Genomic DNA, 27,837 nt, shown 5'->3' on the forward strand with positions numbered 1-27,837 from the left:
TTGAAATATTACGTCAACACGAATAACGGTGGTTCCGAGAGAAACGCGTTTAAAGCTTAACGCCAAATATTTCAAAATGTTTTTGCTGTATGAAAATGTTAAACTATAGATTTGCCAATTTTTTGTCTTTAGATAACCGCGTTTTGTATACACTAGACTTTGATTATATGTTATCATTTTAATTAATGCTTTTTTATTATATTTTTAATATAAAGTTTATTATATTCTTTTTTTAATATATATGTTAATAAATATATATATATAATATATATTTAATATTATTTATTTAATATAAAGTTTATTATAGTAAAATTTAAATACGTATAATAATAAGTTTTTTAAGCCAAAGTTACGTGTTATTAGAAATTCGTACTTTGACTTTCATAAGATAAATTCCGCTTGTAAATATTTTAGTTACAGTTTACTTTACCTAAACAATGAGTTTAATATATAATTGATTTACATCAAAGTATAATTTTATGAAGATTTTAGAATTATATAAAAAGCTAAAGTTAAGTACTAAAATAGAAATATCTGGTGCCAAATTGCCAATTCAGGTAAAGAACATATACTTTTGATACCTGCATAATATACTTCTCCAGTTCTATTTCGACGTGTGTGCGTGACATTCAAAATGATCTCGGATATTTCTCATTCTAACCGTTAACATTTTTTTTTTCGTTCTGCCATTGTAGAGAGTTCGAAACCATTTATTCCGATTCTTAAATTTAAGCGCCTATTGTAATATTTGAAGCGCGCGTGCATATATTTTTGTCATAATTGTCACATTTCAAATACTACCTTACCTTATAATCACAAAAGAGGAATATTTTTATGTTACTCAATATTTTGTGCTTATAATACTAAGTTTATCTACTTTCATATCTGTCAAATAGAAGCAAGTTAATACATTGTGATCATAGAGTAATATACTCATTATATCATTGTCAATATCAATATATCACGATTTGTGATTTATTAATAACCTAACGATCAATATGAACTTTCTTGTATAAGTTTCAGGGATAAGAATACCAGGTTCTGATTTTCAAACACCAAAAATGGATTATGTTATAGATGGTAAAAATTGTTAGGTATAAAAATTCTGAAAATGTGTATGCTTTTTTTTCATCACCCGTCAAATATCGATAAAAACACCCGAATAACGGAAAATAAAACAAATATATTTCGATAATATGTATATTCAAACAGTTTAATATTTTTAAATAGTTTATATCATATCACAAACAAAATTTAATACAAAAATCTCATCGAAACAGTTACATAAATTCATTTCAGTTTTTTAAAAAATATTACTACCTCCCAACAATATTTGAATATTCATAGTGATTTTGTATATATTTATACAGTGGGTAGAATAAAATTACACTGATTCAATAAAAAAATACACACAAGAACATTTTTTGTACAACATGAATACATTCAACTATTTAAATATAAATATTCTCATTTGTATTGAAATAAATAAAAGTAATAATCACGATATAGACTTATTCATCCTGTTTTGATGTACCAGGTTGCGAACTTAAACTACTATAATCACCAGTATTACAGGGAATGCTTGGAATCTTCCAACCTTGTTTTGAAAACCCCGAATACTCAGTTTTAATGGGGTTAATAGGTGGCGGTAAATTAATTGTTGGAGTCGCCTCTATCTTATCTAATAGTGTTTCTTCCGCAGTTTCTCTCGTTAAGTCCTCCAAGAAAGGAGAGACAAAATCGTCCTTGATTTGTTGTGGTTCTTTTTGTACTGTCATTTGTAGTGGTACGCTGGATGGTATTAAAGGTTGCTGTGTGATGGTACACGTCGTACCGACAGGACTAAACGGGTCTGGCGTATAACTGGGAGTCGGAGAAAACCTCTTTTCGGGTGTCAGAGCTTCGGCCATGCTATTTTCTGCGCTTAAGTCGGATAGATCGATGTCATAATTCACCTTGGAAAGCCCCAGGATGCTGTTATCATCTGGTGTAGTTCCTTCGAAGCTTTGCTCAAAGGGGCTGAGTAAATCGGCCGACAACGAGGGTTTTAAAACGTTATCCTCTTCAATGTTGTCCTCAATAATGCAGGGAAATTTTATACATGGCGTTAAGTCTAGCGTTAACTTAGTTTTATCGGTGTTTTCGGAGTTGTGTGTGGCTATAGCAATGTTTGATAATAGTGACCCGCCGGATGGTTTTTCGTCAGTCACAGATATTGACTTTCTCGGTTTAATCACCAGGGGAGTACTCTCAAGCACACTAGAAACCTTTCGTGTAATATCTTCCTAAAACAAAAAATAAAAAATAAGTTTATTGCAAAAATATATTAAACAATTTCATTGATATGTATAGTACTGAACATATATATGTAATAGGTTGTTTAATATGTTTTTTGTTCCATAAAATATGGCGCCATTGGGTTAATTCTTTTAATTTCCAGTTAACTATTTTTTCTCTCACAGTTATGACAACTTTCGATTAGCCTTTTGGGATGTAAAAAGTTATATATTTTGAATAATAATATGAAAAGTACAAGAATGTAAAAGGCCTTTATATCTAGAATGTTCTACAGACTGTTAGTTTCCATATGCGCTATAGTATGGCTTCACTGAATAAGAATTACTAGTCATATGCAACTTTAAAGCCATCTATTAAAAAAACTGGTTTCTGACTTTTGGGAACGAAATATTGACAAGTAACCTTGTCAAATTCCTTGACAATAGTAATTACAGTAGTAGTGACAACAGTAAGTAAAAAAATACTGTGATTAACAGTAGAATTTTTAGATTTCGTTGATTTAAAAATGGTAACCAAAACTTAAAAGATGAGCCATGTGTTGAATTTTGACAATTAAATTTTACTGACAAACTAAGTACGACGACGCCTACTGGATAATTTAATAATCATTTAGCGTGTTTATAGATTGAATTAAATCATGTTGTAATGCTTCAACAAAGAAAAAACATTTAAAAGCTTCTTAAACATCACTTAAAAAATGGTTGAAGTTTATACTACATCGTTTAAAACAAAAACTAACAAAACAATATATCATACAAATGAATTATTTAACCATTAAGCATAAAAATGATTGATTGACTAAATGACCTAGCAAATCTGTTAGAATTATACCGAAAGGATTTATATATAAAATCACTACATAGTATAAAACAAAATCGCCTTTTCTGTCCCTATATCCCCATGTGCGCTTAAATCTTTAAAACTACGCAACGGATTTTGATGCGGTTTTTTTCAATAGATAGAGTGATTCAAGAGGAAGGTTTATATGTATAATACATGCATAATATACTAAGGCAACATTGCTAATTTTAGAGGTTTCTAACGTGATGTCGTAAATTAACCTATTTTTTTAGGCTTATTTAGCAATTAGCAAAAACGCTGCCTAACCCTACGAGTTAGATCAAATTAATGTACTACAGTATTGTACACCATAAAAAGGTCTACAAAGAAGTCCCCGATGGTATATGTTTATCTTTTAGGGATAACCCACATTAACCATTTTTATTGTTTACTTTTTACGTGAGAAAATGGCTTATTTACGAAGCTATTTTAAGCAATACGGCATTAATCCTTATCGAATTAAGTACCTTAAATACAGTGTGCAATTAATATAGATCAATATGGTTCCTTACAGCATGTAAATTAAACAAATATTTTCGGAGATATTACAAATTTAAAATTTGCGTTTAAAAATGTGTAATGTAATAAAAATTGTATGAATTTAGATATTCCAAAGATAGCAGGAAATCTTCATAGTAAGTATAGGGGAAGAGGAATTGTTTTACTCCAAATTTAATGCGTGCAGGCCAAGGGCAGTAATGAATGAACCAAAAATACTGGATCGATTTTAATCATGTTTTCATTGAGTGACATAGGCATATATATTTTATGCCCGTGCAAAGTCGGAGCGGGCCGCTATGTTTTTATATACAACGTTCATATTTTTTCTGTAGTGTATTTAATTTAGTATCAGCATTGCACCCGTGCGAAGCCGGGGCGGGTCGCTAGTATTTTTATATAGAAAAAGAATAAGATAAAATAAAAAATAGTTTTGTGGACGGCAGCTGATATATTTTAAAGAGTGTTGGCATATTGGCAAAATGTTTTATCCGAGTGCTGATACTTCGTTGAATAAAAAGTATTTTAATACATATTTTTAGTATACTTTAGCAATTTTATGATAAAAATTAAATTGTTAATGCATTCGTAGTAAATATGTTTATTATGGTTTGGTATATACTAGAAAAAAAATCATTATCAAAATAGCAATTTAATTGGTCTGTTTTGGTACCATGTTCATCATTAAACTTTCTATTTATAACATTGGCCAGAGTCTAGGCTGTTAAATTTTTGTTAATCCCATTACATCATTTTATTTAACATGTGTTGATAACGATATTAAAAATTCGGCACGTGCCAATACAAAATAAATAATGAGACTGATAACATATGTTATAATCACTATGATGAAAGATGTTTTGACCAATTTTTTGGAAATGTTTTAATAATGCATTTAAATTAATTAATTCGGAATTTTCATGGATGCTGCTATCATAGAAATTTCAATTCTCTCGTTTTGTTGTTTTAAATTTCTACCATAACAACGATTACCATGGCAACGTAATTATGACAAACTATAAATAAAATTATAACGTTTAAAATGTTTCCTTTTCCATACAAATTTCGGAACAATCTATGGAACTGAATTTTTTATATATAAAGATATTAACGGTAATTAATATCGCAATCATAAATAAATTGATAACAGTGAGTGATGCCAAATAATTTCAATTATAGTCATACCTTTAAGGCATTCATTTCCTCCATCAGCTTGTTTTTCTCCTCCTGAATCGAAATGTTACGTTCATTTAAATTATTTAGAAGCGATAGATGTTCACACAACTGGTGCATCCCTAAAATTAATGAAAAAAAAAACGTATATTTTTCTATCAAAACAGATCGAGATCCAATTACCTTCGCACGCAACCAAAGCTGAGTCCCAAGCACTAACAGTAGTCATCTCTCCAGACATGTAAGACTGAAATTCCTGTTCGGGCATATTTAAGGATTCCGCAGTTAAGTTTTCTATAAATGAAACTGCACAGCACTGAAAATAAGAATAATGATTGAATTCTATTTTTATCACGGCATAACAGATACGCAGATAAATTGTAAGGGTTTGTCTCGATTAATTACTCTAAAAATAATATAGTGCAGAGAAATTGTGGAAATTAATTCGTACGTACCAAATTTGTGAAATAATATCCCGCTTCTCCTTGCATCAATCGGGACTCTTTACAAAATCGTGTAACATAGAGAATGTTACTTTTTAGTCTTGCGGGATTGGCTTTCAGTACCACAAAAATAAGAGCCGGAAGAAATTCATCGGCGCTTACAGGCCCACCTAAAAATCAGCACAAACTGTATAAATTACGATATTGTATCTCGGAAAAAAGTTTGTGGCGTTTTCCTGATAGATGGCGTTAATTATCAACTTAGCAGACATCGTTTGTAGAGACACCTCTAAACGTTCGTTGAAAAGACATTGGGTGCTATTTTAAGTCTAAAAATACTGAAATTGTTGAAGTGGCTGGAAAGTTGCATTTCAAAATAAAGAAAAATCGTTCTCTGTTTGAAAATTTCGTTATGACGAAGAATATAACATGTCTTGAAACGATGAACGATGTTGATTTTGCAACGTGTGACCAGCGCTGTCATAAAAGAGGTCTTTGCGTCTGTTACACACTATCATAAAGTATATATATGGTGTATACATTGGGTGCTATTTTAAGTCTAAAAATACTGAAATTGTTGAAGTGGCTGGAAAGTTGCATTTCAAAATAAAGAAAAATCGTTCTCTGTTTGAAAATTTCGTTACGACAAAGAAAATAACATGTCTTGAAACGATGAACGATGTTGATTTTGCAACGTGTGACCCAGCGCTGTCATATAAGAGGTCTTTGCGTCTGTTACACACTATCATAGAGTATATATAGAGGTTTTACTCATATAGGCGAAACCGAGGAAATGTTTTGCGTGGTCCAACTAATGCTGGTAGTTAGAATATATATTCATTATATACTTATATTTTACTTTTTTGGTATTTTATAATATTTGTATTTATATAGAATTCTATTTTAAGAAATTGTTTTTAAAAATTACATTTGGGTTTTATTTCAAATTTAATTGGTCAGTAGAATGTGACGTCAGAGGTTGGTCACGTGATACATATGAAATTTTCAACCGATGAAATGCTTTCCTGATAAAATATTATCTTTACAGGTCCCTGTAATGGTAATTTGAACTAACCAATGAAATGACGCTAAATGGCGTTCTCTGCACTTCCCTGTTGGAACCACGCAAACAATTCTGAAATTAAATGCATGCAGACTATTGATGATCCTTTTTTTTGCAAAAATACGTCGTTAAATTTGTTTAATTGACGTCAGTAGATATCTGTAGTAATAGTTTAATACGAATTTAACTACTCATAAGGCAAGTCCCACCATATACACACTAAGACTTTATGGCCATGAACATTTCGTTGTGGTGTCGATATGGACTGTTCTCCTGGTCGAACTCAGACCTTTTGTGCTTGGGATTATCGTAGTAGATTCACTTTTCATCGTTAGTCACAACATATTATTATATTAAGTTTTTTTTTGGTTCTCCGTGTCACTTTGTCGTTAAAATAATCAAATCTAATAGTTAAGTTAGGTTATTTAACGTTGATACTTTGCGTTTTTACCAATAGATATCGCTGATCAAAATACATGCAATTATTTAACATATAGTTTGTGCAAAGTTATTTTGTACGTACGTCATTTAAATTTGAGACATCAAAACGTCGCAATGTTGCCGCATCAACTCTCAGTTTTAGTTCAGTTTGGCTTTAACATACACAACAAAATTCTAATCTTTATAAAATAATTGAACAAAAATGTTATCAAATATAATTTATTTTAATATTATAGTACATCTAAAAACTACAGTTAATTCTGCAGCCACAATAGTTTATAGGTTAGAGTTATACCACTTAACACTATAGCTTTCAACAATTTTGCATACGTCTGAGAACCGGCCGACTTTGATAGGCTCATTCGTTTACGTATTCGACCTAATCAGACAACATTGTGTCTCTTTTTAACTAGAATAAAATGAGAAGGAAAATATTGTCTGATTCTAAAACGAATTTACAAATTGCGACAGGTAATACATTAAACATCTTGATGACGTATAAATGAGCCAATACACATCATCAAAATGTATGACGTCAGCACGTCGCAATGCTGCCGTATCACAATTTATCAGAACTATTCTGTCGACTGTCGACTGTTGGAATCATATCTTCTCGAAAGAAAATTTCTTCGCACGAAGGGGGCATTCTCAACATTTAAACCTATTTCGGCTGTACTGACTACTCCTGTATCTGCTCTATATTGTTGATATCTCAATAAAACAGGAAACATCACTTAGGGCATTTGCCGACAACAGAGTTATCACTTGGACCTATGGGGTGTAAATATGGGGTTGCACTAAAACATCAAATCAAACTAGTAATCCAACGCACCTAAAAGAAAGTTCTACGACTAATTATCAATGCTTATCGGTACATAACCAACGAAGACCTGCAAGTGATCCAAGATTTTGTCTTAAAACATGAAATAAGATTGCTAAATCATAGTAACGTGGAAACAATACAGCTACTGGGCAACACGCAGGAAATCAGAAAATTGAACCGAACCAAACCACAAGAACCTGTTTAGTGTAGTCTTAACTTTAGCTTAAGTAGTTTAGTTTTCTTTTAATTTGGGAAATATATATTGATGTATTATCGAGTACTCGCCTTGCTTGTCTGTTAATGCAAGTACAACAGAACAGTAGTAATAAATTAATTTGTAAATTTAGATTGTACTAAGCATAACTAATGTAAAATGTAAATGATAAAAAAATCCTAATGATTCTTCTTATAAATTAAAAAAAGTTATTCCTTCATTTCATATTGCGAAATAATGTTTAACGCTATAACATTTTTTTAACGTTTAAATTTTTATTGATAACACTCTCCGAAAGTGAAAGTGCAAATGTATTTATGATCTGCACATATGTTACCAAACCGCAATATTACATAACACAGTCGAAAAACAATATTGAAATCACATGGCCATTTGGCGAACATCTGAAGGTTATAAACCTCGTAATATAGATAACATCACGCTAGAAATAATTCAATTCTCATTTTTGTATCTAAATCTTATATCTATAGACCTTGACATTTTAAACTATTTACTAGAATATCGATATCAGCGCGTTATCTTTATCAGTATGTTACCTTGGCAATGTTGTAGGACCTCAACGACGCTGCGGCAACACTTCACGACGCATTGCAGCTTTTCCTGCGGTGCCTTAACGGAATCCATGCCCAGCAAGTCGTTTATGGCGGTGTATACTAAATCCCTCACTTCCAGACTTGTCTCGCTTATGCAACAGTCCAGGTGGTGAGCGTTCACCCAAGTTAATTTTCGGATCCTGTCCTGAATCGACAAATCTTTGTCTTCATCGTTGGTGGAAGATGGACAAAAGAGTGACCTTAAAAAATCATTATTTTACAGAGTCCCAAATTGTTAAGATGCATATGATTTAATTTTTACAGATTTTACCATAAAACTTTAAACTTTTCATAAAAGATATTTAAAGTAAGATACGGAATTGCAAGCTTTAATGAACTTTTGTTTAGGACTCATTTATGAATCACTGGCAATTGAAACTTGTCTGGCAATAACCACCAGTAACTGATAGTACAGCATTGATTGTACAACAACAATGTTTTTGCAAACAGTATTCATTTAGATGTTTATTCATTCATTAATTTTTTATGTAAACATAATAACTGACTATATCAAATGAACGCAGAAAAGCTGATACAAATGATGATCGTGACGAAGATCTGCCATCACTCGTTAATGAATGACTGGAATGTTAAAAACTTAATCACAAAAGTTTGTAAAGTGGTTCTTATCATTGACGAATCAATCAACAATGAAGAAAAAAACTTTTTTGACTATATTATAAACATTTGACTATTTCATCAACAAAAATCTCATTTCCACAAGCCCGGTATAGATTGCAAACCTAGGATTCACCCAAATAATTATATCCAAGCGTTTGCACCAAATAGAGAAAAACTGAGAAACTGACAGATGAAACATTTACTTCATGAAGTAGAGAGAAATAAAAAGAAAGAACCTAATAATATTTTGAGTAGGGGAATAAGAATAAAAAAGGAAAACTTAAAATCAATAAAAAGCAAAATCATAGATGTTATAAAAGAAATGGGAACAGACAAGAACAAAACAGCTATGTTAAAATATGGAAAACACCTTTAGCAACCGTTGTAGAACTAACAAAAGTAAAAAGAATAGTATTACTGAAGAACAGGAAAAATGTAAAAAGAAAATAATTATGAAAAGTCTAGGGAGATGCTAGAGGAAATGGCTAAAATGATATTTAATGCAAGTAAGAGGATAAGGAAATTAAATAATTGTGGATAATAATTATTAATAGGAAGGTATGAAAGTTAGAAAAATTGGAGGGAAAAAAGGGGATGTTGAAGAAAGGCATATAAAAACAAGATAAAGTGACGCAAAGACCCAAATACGTAGAAAATGAAGAAGAATCAAAAGAAAATACAATTACAGAGTAAAAACTAAAGACAATAAAAGATGGATATAGAGTACACTATCACTAAACAAATGGAAGATACAGTAAGTAAAATAAAGGATCAACGATAAACAATTGATGAACGATGACGACACACGAAAAACAAATAATAATAATAGATAAATAAGGAAGAAGAAAAATAGAAAAACAAAATAAGAACTGGACATAGATTGATCCACTTCAAAGGGTGCAGAAAGGTTCTTGAGATAGATCTAGACCTTTTCTTCGAATGCCAAGTCAATTATACAGTTATTTAAGATCGCTGTTGTTTATTTCTAGTATATAATATGTAAATATTAATTCAAGACCAAACATAAACTTACGTATATAAAGCAGTCATCGTGTACTTTTCCAAAAAGTCTTCCAATTCTGCCCTAACCTCCGCAGAGACTTGTTGATATAGATGGTAGGAGTTTATACGCGTGTTATATACATTATAACGTTTCTGGGCTATTTCGGCCAGCTCGTCCACGGGCTTGACATTGGTGTCTTCCAAAATCTGTCTAATAAAGCTGTCGCTAAACCTCAGAAAGTCCCTACGGATTTCGTCGCCCAAATATTTGTACTTCGACAGAAACTCTGTCTTAAGTTTGTCCGCATCCGGATCATTGTTTTGTCTCAGTCCAGCATATTTTTCAGGTTTTCCTATATCTGAAACAAGTTGGGTTGTTATTAATTTTATGTGTTTTTCGATAAGGACGGGGTAACGTTGACAAATTATTATGGTGTGCATTTAACCTGTTATTTAATCGGTTTGATGAAAAGTTTACTTCATGAGGTAGAAAGAAACAAACAGAAAGAACCTGATAATATTTTGAGTAGGGGAATAAGAATTAAAATGGAAAACCTAAAATCAATAAGAAGCAAAATCATGGATGTTATAAAACAAATGGAAACAGACAAGAAAAATACAGTTATGGTGAAATATGGAAAACACTTTTTGCAACCGTTGTAGCACTAACAAAAGTGAAAAGAATAGTAGTACTGAAGAACAGGAAAAATTTAAAAGGAAAATAATTATGAAAAGTCTAGAGTGATTGCTAGAGGAAATAGCTAAAATGATATGCACGCAAGCAAGAGGATAAGGAAATTGAATAATTGTGGATAATAATTATTAATAGGGAGGTATGAAATTTGGAAAAGTTGAAAATGGGAAGAAGGGGATGTTGAAGAAAGGAACACAAAGACAAGATAAAATGGAGGAAGGACCCAAATAATTAGAAAATGAAGAAGGAACAAAAGAAAATACAATTTCAGAGTAAAAACTAAAGAAAATAAAAAAACCTGTTATTTAATGGGTTGGAGAAAAAGTAATTTCGGATTATCTCATTTTTTTTCAGACATTAATCAATAATATATGCGCCAGAGGTACTGACAAGCTTCCAGAGTTTGTAGAAACGAGTTTAAAAGAAGACAATGACTTTCATTGCTGCCAGTGCGGGCTTTGCAATCGTTCTGAGTTTCAACCACGATCTTTTTCGCGCATTATTGTCGTACGTGATTCACTTTTCTTGGTCTGTAACATAAGTATACACAGGTTTGGACCTGAGCGACCAACAAGTGTTTATTTATACAAGTACGTAACTTGTAATCTGATGATTTATGGTTCGATTATCACACATTTTCTATTTATGCTCATTGTATTTGGTCTTGGCCAAAATTGTACGCATTGTGTCGTAGCATTCCTTCGTTTGTACTACGGGAACAATCAGTAGGGATGGTTTTTACATTCAATGTGGAGCAGAGTCGCCTTTAAACTATACTTAGAACCATCTATGAACAAACGCCATTCATTTCGACATGTGGTGTATTCATCACATGAAATAAATCTTTGTTATATTGCGTGATTTATGCTTCTGTATATAGTGACTTATGTTTGAGGGTTAAAATATTTCCATTTCTACAACCGATTTTGCTTTTTGTTTAGATAAATTCAAATCGCGAATCAAATTACCTTCATAACTTCACTTCAGTTCATCACTGAAGGCATTTTTTCATTTGTACCTGAATAGATCACTGTTCGTATGTGGTTTGAATGGCTTCAACACTGATAATAAGTCAGGATATTTTTACTGTGCTACTTTTTGTATTATACAGACGACATTCATCTAGCCAAAGTAGCAATTATCTACATGATTTTTCTGTTTTCTTTATAAGGCTGGCACAGAAAATGAAAAGGATATATTTTCAATAAGTGATCACTTAATACCCATGGCTTGTCAGTCAGCAAAACCAAAGTATTGTGTATACGTATCTTTGAGTGCCTTACACACTCCGTAGTTCAAACATAGTACAAAACAAGTATGTTTAAATTATTTTAAATTATGTTTAACGAACAGCCTTTATAAGAGCGCAGTGCTGCCATCATGTGCCAACTTGAGAACTAGAACCAATGATGACACACGCATTGAAGATTTGACTTTAGGACCATCAAAGTCATTAAATAATGTTCAGAATCGTTCTCATCTACTCGGATCCAAAAGTTGACTAGAATCTATAAACTTGTGTAATCATTCGTATCAGAAATGGTTCGATTTCCTTTCATTCCAGCAGCGATTTACAAATATAAACTTGATCTAGAACGTTCTATTGACTGTTGCCTTTCAAACACGCTACTACTTGAATAAATATTACTAGAGATTCCCTGGACCTAAATTACTTTCTCCCCAACAATGAACCCACAAAAATTACACATTTTAAGGCCCCCAAAGGCTTGAAACAATTTAAAATTATAGTGATTACCTTTAGCGCTGGATGTTTTCTTAAACACAGGCAGGCTTTTGAAATATTTCGTTTTCTTATCAGTCTGTTGTCTCTTTTTCTCCTCGAATTTGGTGAAGCCCGACACCTGACTCTTTGACGACTCTCCTTGATGGCCGGACTGAGCGTTCGCCGCTTGCTTCAGTTTCTTGCGTCTCGCCTGCTCCATATGGTTGCGGTAACATTTCGAACAATATCCTGCAAAATATCAGAATAAGTAAATCGACAGGGAGCACGGAAAGTTGAATTTTGGACTTGTTATAAGCGGTAGTAATATCTCGATCACTATTTCCGAAATCATGGGCAATGATATGTTGACGTTTACGAATCATCAGTCTCGGGAAGAAAATCAAAACAACAAATATTATGTTTAGGCAACGTAAATTGTACGAGGCGTGATCAAAAAAGAATGGAAATTTTGAAATATATATCGTGTTGGTATTTTTTTGTTATTCATTTCGTAAGCATGTCTAGAACCAGGTGTTTCCCGGATGTGTCAGAAAGTCATTAGCGGTTTTTCTAACAGATGTCGTTAGGCTTAAGTATGCAATGTTATGATTTGACACATGTCACATACGTCAATTTATTCTACTGATATTAAGCTTCAAAGATATACATGTTATAGTTTGCGCCATAGACCGCCATAGATTGATCTCTTATACTTCTTTGAAAATGTCAAGTTTTGTACCTAAAAACGTACAAGAAAAAAATAGTTTACAGCTTACGGTGAGCATGCTCGAACCTTAAAAATTTGTTTCGAAAAAAAGTTTCGAAAATTCAAAAGTGGTGATTTCGATATGCAAGACAAATAACGTTCTGGTAGACCGAAAAAGTTTGAAGGTGCGAAACTGCAAGAGTTATTGAATTATGAATTAGCGACCGATTACGAGCAATGGGGAAAATCCAAAAGATGGCAAGATGACACTCAACCCACATCAACTGAATGACAAGCAAATGGGAAATCGTCTGTGAGATGCTGTTTTAAGGGTACGGAAGTCATTTCTGCATCGAATAGTAACGGGTGATGTGAAATAGCACACAGCACTTGGCGAATCGTTTTGGTCGCTAGACAATGCTCTGTGTTTGGTGGGGTGTATTACGAACTATTGAAACAGTTAATAATGATCGCTACCGACAACAAACGATCAATTTGAACCATGCATTGATCGAAAAACGTCCATATTAGGTCCGAAAACGTTAGATAGGACATAATATCGCACCAGTCGTACTCTTGCCCCGTCTGATTATCAAATTTTCGCATCAGTGGGACACGCGCTTGCAGAGCAACCCTTCACCAATTTCGAAGAAGTTAGAAAATGGCTCGATGAATGGTTTTGTTCAATGGACAAATGGTTTTTTTTTTTGGGATGGCCTCCATAAATAGCCTGAAAGATGTGTAGAATCAAATGGTGAATCTTTTGAATAAATAATTTTTTCTATTTTCTTGAAAATCATGTAGTTTTTTTTTCCGAAAAAAAAACAGTAATAATTTTCCGGTACACCTGGTAGTTTGATAAATAAATTTAAAAAATTCTAAGAAATAAAAAAGGTCCCGTCAACTCTTGAACACACATCGTATTATTTACATGCTTGATATTTATCAGTAGCCGCAGAGTCTGAGTCTAGCTCTATTTTTTAATTTGTCGATGATACTAGGGAAGATCCTTGAATATACATTGTATATGTTGCAACGCGTATATAAATTACGAGAATGTCCAACGCATTCCAGTGTAATCACAATAGCCTGTTTTTTAGAAATCACTTACATACAAACACACGCGTATACACATCTAGCTATTATTTGAAAAAGTATTATATTCAATTGTTTTGTTATAGTCAGCTCTAGCCTCGCTTATCATAATCCCTTTTTTTTTGTTTCGAAATTCCAAATTTATGGGAGACAGACAACCGAATGGCCGAGAGGTTAGTATGACACCTGTTGAAGGATAACCCGCAAATTTTAAATGGATACCGAATTGTTATTTTTAATTATATTTTAAAGTCTCCTTTTACCAACTGGGGTTTATCTGGACTGGACTTACAGTTTAACGTGGCCTCTGAACTCTGACTGGCGAGTGACCAACTTTAGAAATTATCCTAGAAGACATCCGGTCTTACCCAGCCTGGTTACTGGCGTGACTGCGATCATATTCCTTGTCGGATTTTACACTCTTGCCCAGGACAATCACAAACATAAATTTACGACCATGACCCAGCAGGATTCGAATCCGCGGCTATCGTAATAGTAGGAGAGCCGTCCTATCGCCTTTATCACTGTGCCACCAAACCGGCTGATACCGAATAGTATTCAATGTTTTTTTGGTCATAGAGCTTTTAATAGGGTTGAACGTTATTTGACAAGCAGTGAAAAACATTTTTTTTGATTGTCAATTTGTTTTGATCTTTCAATAATCGTAACCATGTTCACATTGTGCGTTTTGATCACCAAAGGGAAAGATCTTTGTGATTTTTTGGTTCTACGTTTCTGTTTGAAGTTTTAGAGGATATCTTAGGATTTTTCCCTACTTTTGTGTAACATTTTAAGGAAATTTGTATTTATGAAGTAATTTTTATAGCAATTAGTGTAACAATTATTTGTTTAAATGTAAAAACAAGCTGAAGCCCGGTTTTTAGAAATGAAAATTAAATTAAATTAAAAATTCTTAGTACTTTTAAATCCCTCCCCATTAGAACAATCTGAAATATTAAAATTTAGTTTACAATAACATTATTATTGTCTGATGTGTGATATACGCATACATTTTTGTTTATAATACCTTTCGCAAACAATCAACAGAATTTTAACATCATTCTACATTTTATGAAAAAGAACGAAATAATATACATTTATAGTCGGATGATCTCACAAAATCAGATAAAACGTTATCATAGCATCAAAACGCAATATGCAGAACAAAAACACATTTTCAACAATATAGGTCGGGACAAGCAACTCTTTTATCACCAGATTGTTTTATTACAAATTATAGCGAAACAAATGAAAATGATAACACAAAACAATCTTTGATTTTTAAATCTACAGGGCGTGAAAATGAAATCCATGTATTCTAAATTGCATTTTGTTGAAGCCAATTTCTATCATCGATTCCATATCGTTCAAAAGCTTATGTTGTTTTCTATTAGGTGTTGGCGTATATTCTGATCATTTTTCGTTCAAAAATGGACTTATCGATAAAATTCAAAATATTTTAAACCGTTTTCTACGACTTTTTGACTTGCTTTTGTACTTTCGAATCCGCGTGTCAATCGAGCCATGTTGTATCGAACTGAATAAATGGTAATCAGAAGACGGTGAATATGCTGGATGGAGAAGATTTCTATTATTCGCTATTGTTGGTTTGAGGATCATCCTAAAAGAAAAGATCATCCTTTGGAACATTCGATTACTGTCGTTCGTCAGTCGTAGCTGCGGAGGGGGGGGGGAGGTTCTGCGATGATCTATATGACAAAAAAAGATCATCCTATGGAACTTTATTGTGGAACATGGGGATGGCTTCTCTGGAGTAATCCATAACTTTTTGCGCTTGTGTTTTTCGTAGTACATCCAATTTTCATCGTCAGTCAGTCAACTCAATTTTTTTTGCATGGCTACCAATAAAACCGCGATAATAAATGGAAGCCATTACCCCTCCACCCCCAATTGGATCTTTCCCGTCACATGTCATATAAAAGTTCTTGAGAGTTTGAGTTGAGCTGGACTGGGTTCACATTCAAACTGACCCCAAATGATCAGTTTTAATCATTTTAAATATTAACCAAAAGATCTCGCTGACCAAAATACATACTCATTCTTGCTTTGTGGATTTTACTTTACGAGATTGAAAATCCGTTGAAAACAACTGAAATCACAGGTAAAATTGAGTCCTTCGATACCACTTCATCATTGAGAAACCGTTACGTGTTGGACACCCTATAGTTTAACGCGGCTACTAAGTAAGACAACATCTGGCTGATACCAGTTAAAAGTCATTAGAAATTGGCCTTTGATTAAAGTTTGATACGTCAATTATAAGAAACGTCACAAAGATTGAAACTGCATCATTCTAAAAATAGATACTGAGCTGTCTCGATAGTGATCACAGACGTCAATGGGGCTTTCTGCGGTTATTTCTACGACGTTGCTCATTATTTCTTTTTTACTTTCACGTTGCGTGCCGTACAAAGCTCGTGTATGGTACTACCAGCAGTTCGAGTAAATTAACTGCTTCATCTCCTTCCATGGAAGAAAATACACTTTACTGCTTTCAATTTTCGACAAATTATTTGGGGATGATTTAAAATCCAAAGCCCAAACAACAAAATTCAATGCTTTGAGACTTTTATGTCAAAGGTTTACGTAAAACTCGTAAAATGTTAAAAATATATAAATGATTGTCTCCATTTTTCCTCCAATCTCCAATTGTCTCCCATTCATTATTATTGTATTATTTATATAGTTAATTGAGCGTTTCATTTGACGAATCACTAAACTGTGCCCCCTGACATTAAAAGTGATCATTTTGATGAAGATATGAAGGATTTGTTTTCAAATAAAAATAAGATGCTACTACAAAACATGTTATTCGACCGAAAAGATCAACAAAAAATGAATTGGAACATATTCTAATTGACTTAAAAATAAATAAATCAATAAATAAATAAAAAATAAATAATTAAATAAATCAATTAAACAATGCAAGAAAAGCTGCAGCTCCAAATTGAAAATAGTATGAAAACAACAACAGACCCATACAAAGAAGTTATTAAATCAATAAAAATAAAAATAATTTCTTAGAGGTTCAGCGCCGAAGAACCGAATCGAACTTGATTGGGTTTTTCATCCTCTGCATATATGTGCAATGAAGCGAGAAAGAAGCATGGGATGCAAGCAACGGACGAAACAATGGATAATTTATTATATCATGGATTTTATTTTTAAACACAAATAAAACTTAGAATATCTGGTCATTTTAAATCATATTTGGTCACTGAATAAGGACTAACATCTACTTGAGCTGATATTAAGACTAACTTAATTATTTTTTTAACTTGTACTTTTTCAACAAGATTTATATAATCTTATGTTTTTAGTTCAATAATCAATATTGTCTCCAATAGCAAATATTGCAATGATATCAGCAAATGTAGCTATAGTAACATTTTCTATTTGTGACATGTCACATGTATAGCGCTAAAGAACAGTGCTCAAAAGAGTGCCTAGCGGTATACCTGCTTTTGTTTCTTTCGTGGTTGATTAAGTTTGTTCTTGTTTACGTCTAACTTTACTACACCATGTAGCCGTTTAAGAGTTCAATAACAGTAACATTTTATGGAGTAAATATACGAGTCCTTTATGTCAGACTTTATCGAAAGCTTGCACTATGTATAAGAATATATCTAAACAGGAAAGATTTCGGAATCATAATCAAGTTGGTGAGTTTAATAATTGCTTTTCTTGGTAGGTTTTTTAGCACTTGTCCAGTTATTAACAGATCAATGGAAAAGTCCCCGGCCTGACACATAGATGGCACTACTAGAATTAAATCCATATCTTTTTTAGTTGGCCCTAACCCTCAAAAGATGCGTGTATAAATTTGACAACTGTCGGATCAATAGTTTGTGAATTATAGCATTTTGAGTGAAGCAACTTTTGTTATTGTGAAAAAAATGGATAAAAAGGAATCTCGCGTGTTGATAAAATATTGCTTTTTGAAGGGAAAAAATACAGTTGAAGAAAAAACTTAGTTTGATGCCAAATTTCCGGATACTGCCTCAGGAAAATCAACCATCAGGGATTGGTATGCTAAGTTTAGACGTGGTGAAATGAGCACCGAAGACGGTGAACGCAGTGGACGCCCAAAAGAGCTTGTTACCGACGTAAACATTTAAAAAATCCACAAAATGATTTTGAATTACACACACTCTTAATATATCAACTGAACGTGTACAACATATCATTCACGAATATTTGAGTATGAGAAAGCTCTGCGTAAAGTGGGTGCCGCGCGAGCTCACTTTTAGCCAAAATCAATGACGAATTGATGATTCGGAGCAGTGTTTGGAGATGACCAAGCTTAATAAACCCAAGTTTTTTTGTCGATATGTTACAATGGATGAAACATGGCTTCATCATTTCACTCCGAAGTCCAATCGACAGTCATCCGAGTGGACTGCACACGATGAACCCGCTCCAAAGCGTAGGAAAACGCAACAGTCGGCTGGGAAGGTTATGGTGTCTGTATTTTGGGATTCGCATGGAATAATTTTCATTGAAGGAAGGACCATCAACAGCAACTATTACATAGCGTTGTTGTACCGTTTGAAGGACGAAAGAGATGATCGCCGAAACTGAGGCCTATTTTGAAACAAAGGACAAATCGTACTACAAAAATGGTATCGAACAGTTGGAGGGTCGCTATAATCAGTGTATCACCCTTGAAGGGAATTATGTTGAATAAAAAAACTAATTTTGGCAAAAAATGTGTTTTATTATGGTAGGCCGGGGACTTTTCAATTGACCCGTTAGTCATAGCCCGACGCTTTGTCTGGAATGTTGCAAATGACGGAAAATATTTTGTAACAATTTTTCTGGATAAATTACCTCTAAAGGTGAAAAACATAATCAGAATACATGTTAGTACCTAATAAATATGTCGTTTAAGTTGCACTCTACTACTATCTATGAACATTCACATTACATGATTACGTATTAATCCAAAATCGAAACTTACCATCCCAGTCCGCGTTTCCATAAAACCCGCATCCCTCTTTGCATTGCAGGTCCGCCTGGTTGATCCGCAACGACGGCTGTTTGGTTGCATACATAATGTATTTGTACGACCTCTGCAACATTTTGATTCAGTCACTTTTAAACACTAACAATACTAAGCATAAAAAGATTAACTAATATCTTAACGCGAAAAAGTCTATTCTTCGGACGAAATCGACCGTTCGATCGTTTTTCCCATCCTCCAGAAGACCGAAAATAAACGCGACCCCCAATATTTCCCGAACGCCTCAGTCTACGAAGGTGGCACGAAGATCGGATCGTGAGCGCAGAGATTCAGCTCCTTCATCAGCATCTGCACCACGGGGAACTGGGGGTATTTCAGAGAGGGAGTCCTCTCCTTGGACGCGGATTTTTGCGAGAGCGAGACGGTACTGGCGGAGGAACACGTTAAGCATTCACCAGGATCAGCCATTTGTAGTTAACCGTGATAGATTCGATAGTACCCGCCAAACGAAAATCTGTTATCTGTTCGCTGAATCGTTCCACGCTAATTCCACTTAATCCCTCTCGAATGAATAGTAACTAACTACCCGCCAACGCCACGACGCGAACACGGATCGAATGAAAACGACGAGAACTCTTAGTAGTTTCGGTTGAAGAACTGAATTCGAACTGGTCGCTTCGCGAGTTTTTATCGATACTTAAAGAATGAAACATGGTGTACACAATAAATATTTTAAACAAATAGACCTGATCGACCCGTGTATAATTTAATCACATTAAGATAAGGATTGTACTTTAGGCAGGAGAACAATGTTCTCGGAGAAATCTGAAAAATCATTATTCGAAAATAATACTTTCAAATTCAATTATCACTTGGGACCTAGATTGATTTCCTTTCGAAAACACTACATTAGATACAGATAATGGACAAAATAATATGACCACCTGACAAATACACATTTTTTAAAATTAATTTTACATTAGATATGCTTAGTACAATCTTAATTTACAAATTAATATATTACTACTGTTCTGTTGTATTTAACAGGTCAATTGAAAAGCCCCCGGCCTACCATAGTAAACCACATTTTTTCAGTTTCCGCGATCGCCTCTTCATTTAACGAAAATTTCTTCCCAGCGAGCATTCTTTTCAGATCTGAGAACAGGAAATAGTAGCTGAGGGTCAGATCTGGAGAATACGGTGGATGAGGAAGCAATTCGAAACCCAATTCATGGATTTTTTCCATCGTTTTCACTGACTTGTGACACGGTGCATTGTCTTGATGAAGCAGTACTTTCTTTTTTTTTAAGGCGGCCGTTTTTTCGGCGATTTCGTCCTTCAAACGGTCCAATAACACTATGTAATAGTCGCTGTTGATGGTCCTTCCTTTGTCAAGATAGTTAATGAAAATTATTCCATGCGCATCCCAAAATACAGACGCTATAAACTTGCCAGCTGACTGTTGAGTTTTTCCATGCTTTGGAGCGGGTTCATCGTGTGCAGTCCAATCGGATGACAGTCCATTGGACTTCGGAGTGAAATGATGGAGCCATGTTTCATCCATTGTCACATATCGACGCAAAACTCGGGTTTACTACACATGATCATCTTCAAACACCGCTCCGAATCATTAACTCGTCGTTGTTTTTGGTCAAAAGTGAGCTCGCGCGGCACCCACTTTGCACAGAGCTTTCTCATACCCAAATATTCGTGAATGATATGACGTACACGTTCAGTTGATATCTTTTGAATGTCTGTAATTTAAAATCATTTTGTGGATTTTTTAAGTCTAAACTAAACTTAGCCAACCAATCCTTGATGGTTGATTTTCCTGTGGCAGTGGCCGGAAACTCGGCTTGATAGCCAAGTTTTTGCTTCAACTGTATTTTTTCCCTCCAAAAAGCAATATTTTTTCAACACGTGAAATTCTTTTTTATACATTTTTTTACAATAACAAAAGCTGCTTCACTCAAAATGCTATAATTCACAAACTAATGATCCGACAGCTGTCAAATTTATAGACGCATCTTTTGAGGGTTTGGGCTAACTAAAAAATCTATATGTCAGACCGTGGACTTTTTAAATGACCTGTTATATTAATAGCACAAGCAAGGCGAGTACGGGATTAATACATATACATATATATATATATATATATATATATATATATATATATATATATATATATATATATATATATATATATATATATATATATATCCCAAATTAAAATAAAACTAAACTAAAGCTAAAGTTAAGAATACACTTATACACTAGACAAGTTCATGTGGTTTGGTTCACTTCAATCTTCTGATTTTCTGCGTGTTGTCCGGTAGCTGTACTAGTTCCACGTTGGTGTGTGTAACTATGTCGTCGGCAAATGTTCCAAATACTGTTCTTTTGTTGTTGGAATATCACCAATATAGAATAGATAGTGGTCCCAAAACACTATCCTGTAGAATTCCAACCGAGATAGGTTTAAGTGTTGTGAAACTCGACATTTTTTTTTTGAAAAGATATGATTCCAGCAATCTACACTAATTCTGCGGTAGCTATTTGCTCATTTTGTAGATTAATCCCAAATGCCATATTGCCATATCCGGTCAAAAGGTTGTGAGACATCCAGGAATATTACAGGGCAGTATTTCTTTTCTTCGAATGCTTTTTCAACAACCGCTATTACTCCTTGCACTTGGTCGATTGTCAAGTGGTGATTTCGATATCCAAACTGAAAGAAAATCTGGTATTTCTATAAGTGGTTTAATACGTCTTAACAGCAGTTTCTCAAATAATTTTGATATCGCAGGTAGCAGCTAGATAGGCCTGTAAGATCCAACTTGTTCTGACGGTTTGTCAGTTATTTTTGTTCGAGCAACATTAAAACATGAACATGTTTCAGTTTTAATATTCATTTTAATGTAATTTTTTAAACGTGCGGTTGAAGAGCGTGCATCCTAAAGAATTTCGCAGATATATAAGAACTCTCAGGGAAGGGAAAGCACCAGGTTACGATCTTGACGACGCAACTCTCTTGAAACATCTACCGCACCAGGAGATCATGAACCTAGTTAAAGTACTTAAAACCTGCTTTAATCTTTAACATTTTAAAGGCAATAGAAAATTGCCCATGTTGTAATGATGCCCAAATCAGGCAAACCATTACAGCATAGGACCTCGTGTAGAAATATAAGCCTCCTACCAGTAACTGGTAAAATAATGGAAAAATAATTTTAAATAGAATGAAGGAGTACCGTACATCATACTGTAGACGTCATCACTAGATGCCTGGAAAATGTACTTACACTGGAAAGTGTAATGACGAACATTCAGCTTTGCACAAAATACGATAGGTTTCCCTTTTTAAGATACATTTAATTTTATAGGTGACTACGGAGAATGGATTCCTGGCGTCCACCTACCAGATGGCGCTACAATGAACTAGTAAATCGTATATTGGACGTATAGAAACTGAAGAAATGTTCAAGTAAAAAATCCTAAATTATTTCCTTATTACATTAGAAAGTTACCCTTCCATTAAGAAGGCAAATGTTTAACCAACATTGTTTTTATTTTGTAAACATTTATTATAAGAGATTCTATTATAGTGATAATACTTATATTTTCTTTATAGAGTCTGTTCAAAGTTATTTTGTACATACATCAAAATGTCGCAATGTTGCCGCATCAACTCTGCGTTTTAGTTCAGTTTGGCTTTAACACACAACAAATTTCTAATATAAATAAAATAAATGAACAAAAATGTTATCAAATATAATTTATCTTAACATTATAGTACATCTAAAAACTACAGTTAATTATACAGCCACAATAGTTTATAGGTTAGAGTTATAACCTTTTATCATTATAGCTTTCAAGAATTCTACATACGTCTGACAAAGACGACTTTGACAGGCTCATTCGTTTACGTATTTGAACTAATCAGACAGCATTGTGTCTCTTTTTACTTAGAGTAAAATGAAAAGAAAGCTATTGTCTGATTCTAAAACGAAATTGCAAATTGCGACAAGCAATACATTAAACATCTTGATGACGTATGTACAAAATAATTTTGAATAGACTATACAAGTTTTATTTTTGTTTGTATTTAATTTTTATATTGTTATATTTATAATCTTTATATATTTTTCAAAATGATTTTTTTATATTTCCAGAAAAATGATACCTGTAACTAATCAATTTAACCAGTCAATTGAAAAGTCCCCGGCCTACCATAGTAAAACACGTACACGTAAACAAGTACACGAGGCCTTGGACTATAAGATAAATTAAGATAAGAATAGTGCTTTAGATACAAGAACAACGTTTTCTACGAAACCTGAGAAATCATTAAAATATCGTTCAAAAATTATATTCTCAACTTAAATCATTATCTTCTAATCCTAATAAATTTTTGACTTTGACCCTAGAAATATTTTATTTAAATAATTCTTCCTTCAATCTAAGTAATACGTTCTTTCTGCTTCTCTATAATAATTATAAAGATTATATACCTTCCAAGATGTATAGCGAATACAAATACATTTTCATCATTTAAATAATATATGGACTCTAAAATGTTATTAAAATTGTCTGTTATGTAACGTCATATTGCAACATTACATATTAGTCAATAAAACATCCATTCCTTGTTGAAATTTGTGGTAAGACCGATCCAAATTGTCCTTAGAGCTTTCAAAAAGTTGAAGAACGGCAAATTTTCGATTAAAGGCAAATAAGAAATTAGTGAAACGCCACTAAAATATGAAGATGTATATAACATATTATTTCAAACCATTAGAAAATGATTCAGTGGTTAGACATTATGTAAATTTGAAAATTAGTGTTCGTTCACCAAGCTTCTAGAGAGCTTCAGTAATTTAAGTAACAGAATTAATGTGTATGGAATGACAATAATCTTCAAGCAATTTAGCAGACACTACTGGGACTACCACTTAGAAAAAGTTATGACGAAAATTATTTTCAGAATCAAAATGTCAACGCATTATCTGTGAATATTACTCACTGCCATTCTAAGGCCATCATCTAGTATGTGATGGTTTTTGGAACTTAGAAAATTACGTGTTTAAATAAATGGCAAATGGTAATATCAAAACCTAAAATTAGAACAACCAAAATAATTAATTTTATCGTCGAATATAATAAATCTATACTCAAAATGTTTACCGAACTACTTAAAAGCTTTAAATTAAATTATGTACAGTTTGTACGTGCTAATTAGTTGTTATGTCCTCAAAACACTTGTATTATATAGGAGCATGTTCAGTAAATGTTGTCGTTTTATAAGGGACACAATTTTATGGTTTGAAATAGATTATTTTTAACGATTAATCAATATAATCCCCCTAATATCAATTAATTATTTTTTAAAGGAATTAATGAATATCAAGCATTATCGGCATTTCAAATATTATTTAAAATATATATCATACCACTCCTTGCGATCAAATGTATTTTTGTTAAACCAATAGTTAAAAAATGCAAATCCGTCATGTAACTTCCTTGAAACTTAGAAATGTAGACGAAATCCCAAAATTGTTCGATTAACCACTTTCCCAATAAAACAGTTGGAAAACCCTATTATATCAAAATTGACCACCCTGTAATTTCGAGAAAGCTTAAAGAAGAAATCATAATCAACTATAATTCAAAAAAAGAATAAAATTGTTCTTTGTTTGATAAGCTCTGTCAGAAGTAAACAAAAACTATTACTCAGACCAATATTAAAAAAGAATATTGTTGGATTTTTTACAATTTCGCTGCTATTTAAATTAGTAAACATAATAACGAACCGAGATTATACTATTATTACGTTTTATATTACCACTATACCCTAATTACAAATCTATTGACATTTCTTCTTAAAAGTGTATCAAGAAGAACTAAAACTACTTTTATTTTGCTAAAACATAACATTAGCCCTTGAACCTTTTAAAATTACAAATTATATCGCTCAAAATAAAAAAAACTCAAATGAACTTTAAATTAATAATGGGTCGAGAAAAAGACAAATCTTGGTTTTATTAAGAGATCCCCTTAAAGTCGTACATTCCAAATAAATGATGGCATACCCTAGCGCGTTTGAAAGAAATCACTCCATAGAATACTGCTTAAAAAAATAACGATGAAATTCTTAAACATATCTTGAGATGAATATATCTCGATAGCGCTTGAAATTTATAAAAATAAATTGACAAAAAAACAACATGAAAAAATCGAAATTACTTTTACCCAGCCCATTATAAAGATTACCAAAATACCTATATCGTAATTTACATATAACAAAGAAACACGTCTAATTTCCTCTATTAATAGACCAAATAAATACGGTCCTTTTATTCTTTCATTAGTATACATATCCTCTTTAACTAACAATAAGGTCATAAAGCTAGAAAGATAAAACTTGGATCAACGCTTTATTACCGAAAAGCATATTTGAATAGATAGTACATCACTTTTATCAAAGCAGAACTAGTTTAATAATTTACCTATCACTACAGGATACTGTCACATATTTATTGTTATATGGTTTTGTAAAACACATAAACAATATTGAAAAACTCTGTGTTTTTCTAATTAATTATCACTTAAGCTTTAATTAAACACAACCGGTAAATAATAAAATCATATCAGTTTACGATTATTTAAATAGTACATTAATATGAACACAAATGTAGATAATAAACAGCAAGAAGTTCATTAAATACATCAAATATAGTTTATATGAACTTTATGTTTAAAATATAGTAATCTAAGCAAAATAATATTAAAATCATACAGATAGTTTTGGCTCTGGTTTCTAATTAATAATAATATAATTCATAATTTTTATTAACACTATAGAAATATGGAATTGAAGATAAATTGTTTAAAATAGTTTTACGCATACATTTTAGGTAGCTAAAATAAATATTTCCTAATATGTTCTTTATATATCCGACATTCAATTAATTGATGATTATGTATAGACAAATATTATTACAATTCCATATAATTTGAATTATATCAACATTAAACTTCGGTCTACGTAATCTACAGGAAGTGATTTGAAGTTTAAACTCAAGTTTAATCGGTTAAAAAAATACTGAAATATCTTAACAACATACCTTAAAAATAAGCTACCTAAAGTTTCTTTTTTGAACACTGGAAGTTGAAATTGTAATTATGTTTACTAAATTTCTTATTTTTATTCAAGAACTGACGTTTTTAGGTTATGTAGCGAATTATCAGCTGATTTAAATTTGCTATTCAAATATATGCATTTTTTACAAACACACAGTTAATGTTTTGTAGATATTATGTCTATTATCTTGTAGATATTAAGGGAATGGTAACTTATTGAATGTATTTTTAATATATTTTCGTTGCTTTATGCAACGATCTTTAGGCAACTAGAAAAACATCTAATGCAAAGCTGATAACATATTATGCATATATTGTCATTTGCAATAAAAATCCTTCCTGATAAAGGTAAAGTCATATTTTTAAATTCTATTTTGTTGAAATTATATCCTATCAATTTTTATAATATTGATATTTAATTAAGAGCGATCCTTGTAAACAAAACACTTTCCACAATATCTTCAATGAGTGTTCAGAAATTAGCCTTGTCCTGACCAAAAAATGAACCAAAGAAAAATAATTAATGCGTCTTACAAACGTGATCTCTTTGATGAGTTCGTATCAGATTGATCCATTTTTTGATTGAATTGTTATATGTAATGAAAAATTGATTAATTGCGATAAAGCTGGTGGTCTGATGAACGAAAATTATGATTTCACGCAAATAACAGGTCAATTGAAAAGTCCTCGGCCTATCATAGTAAAACACATTTTTTGGCAAAATTAGGTTTTTTTATTCAACATAATTCCCTTCAAGTGTGATACACTGATTCCAGTGATCCTCCAACTTTTCGATACCATTTTTGTAGTAGGATTTGTCCTTTGCTTCAGCCTCAGTTCTCTTTATTCCACGAAAATTTCTTCCCAGCGAGCATTCTTTTGAGATCTGAGAACAGGAAATAGTCGCTGGGAGCCAGGTCTGGAGAATACGGTAGATGAGAAAGCAATTCTAAGCCCAATTCATGGTTTTGCGGCATGGTGCATTGACTTGGTGAAGCAGCACTTTCTTTTTCTTCGAACGCGGCCGTTTTTCGGCGATTTCCCCCTTCAAATGTCCAATAACGCTATGTAATAGTCACTGTTGATGGTCCTTCCTTTTTCAAGGTAGTCAATGAAAATTATTCCATGCGCGTCCCAAAATACATATGCCATAAACTTGCCAACCGACTGTTGCGTTTTCCTACGCTTTGGCGTGGGTTTATCGTGTGCACTCCTCTCGGATGACTGTCGATTGGACTTCAGAGTGAAATGATGCAGCCATGTTTCATACATTGTCACATATCGACGACGCAAAAGCTCGGGTTTATTACGCTTGATTATCTTCAAACACTGCTCCGAATCATCAACTCGTTGTTTTTGGTCAAAATTGACACGCTGCACACACTTTGCACAGAACTTTCTCATACCCAAATATTCGTGAATGATATGATGTAAAGTATCTCTTATCTAGAGATCTCTTTAGAGT

General features: G+C 32.7%; 1 protein-coding gene and 2 long non-coding RNA genes across 4 annotated transcripts in view; 2 read left to right on the forward strand and 1 right to left on the reverse strand.

Annotated features, from left to right (window-relative positions):
* Window positions 1-23,533, forward strand: part of LOC143190467 (uncharacterized) — a 35,582-nt gene extending 12,049 nt beyond the window's left edge. The window contains exons 2-3 of the long non-coding RNA XR_013004244.1: window positions 22,616-22,716; window positions 23,405-23,533. This is a non-coding gene — a long non-coding RNA (uncharacterized LOC143190467). The remainder of the gene's footprint in view (window positions 1-22,615; window positions 22,717-23,404) is intronic.
* Rabex-5 (Rabaptin-5-associated exchange factor for Rab5) lies at window positions 1,187-26,495 on the reverse strand. Of its 2 annotated transcripts, XM_076394742.1 has the most exons (9): window positions 26,357-26,495; window positions 19,230-19,341; window positions 12,481-12,696; window positions 10,062-10,389; window positions 8,351-8,607; window positions 5,265-5,422; window positions 4,993-5,125; window positions 4,822-4,931; window positions 1,187-2,285 (listed from the first exon to the last, which is right to left on the reverse strand). In XM_076394742.1, exons 2-9 carry the CDS (start codon window positions 19,321-19,323, stop codon window positions 1,512-1,514), a joined length of 2,070 nt encoding a protein of 689 aa, XP_076250857.1. In that variant the 5' UTR covers window positions 19,324-19,341; window positions 26,357-26,495; the 3' UTR covers window positions 1,187-1,511. The 2 variants fall into 2 exon arrangements, with proteins under 2 accessions (XP_076250857.1, XP_076250855.1); XM_076394740.1 differs by lacking the exon at window positions 26,357-26,495 and having other exon boundaries at window positions 19,230-19,370.
* LOC143190463 (uncharacterized) lies at window positions 14,303-14,865 on the forward strand. The gene is made up of 2 exons (XR_013004241.1): window positions 14,303-14,421; window positions 14,501-14,865. It is a non-coding gene; the product is annotated as an uncharacterized LOC143190463 (long non-coding RNA).
* Window positions 26,496-27,837: the final 1,342 nt, after the last annotated feature.

This window comes from Rhynchophorus ferrugineus, unplaced genomic scaffold (assembly GCF_030347505.1).
Source record: "Rhynchophorus ferrugineus isolate W39M unplaced genomic scaffold, kcgeb_rfMv2 rfM2, whole genome shotgun sequence".
Taxonomy (NCBI): Eukaryota; Metazoa; Arthropoda; class Insecta; order Coleoptera; family Curculionidae; genus Rhynchophorus; species Rhynchophorus ferrugineus.

Bases quoted from the DNA above. Each gene is read 5' to 3' on its own strand.
- Rabex-5 (XM_076394740.1), bottom strand. From the start codon at position 19,350: ATGTTGCAGAGGTCGTACAAATACATTATGTATGCAACCAAACAGCCG. The intron at 8,608-10,061 runs GTAAGTTTATGT...TGATTTTTTAAG, and splicing joins ACGATGACTGCTTTATATAC to GTCACTCTTTTGTCCATCTT. The intron at 5,126-5,264 runs GTACGTACGAAT...TCTTATTTTCAG, and splicing joins GATATTATTTCACAAATTTG to TGCTGTGCAGTTTCATTTAT.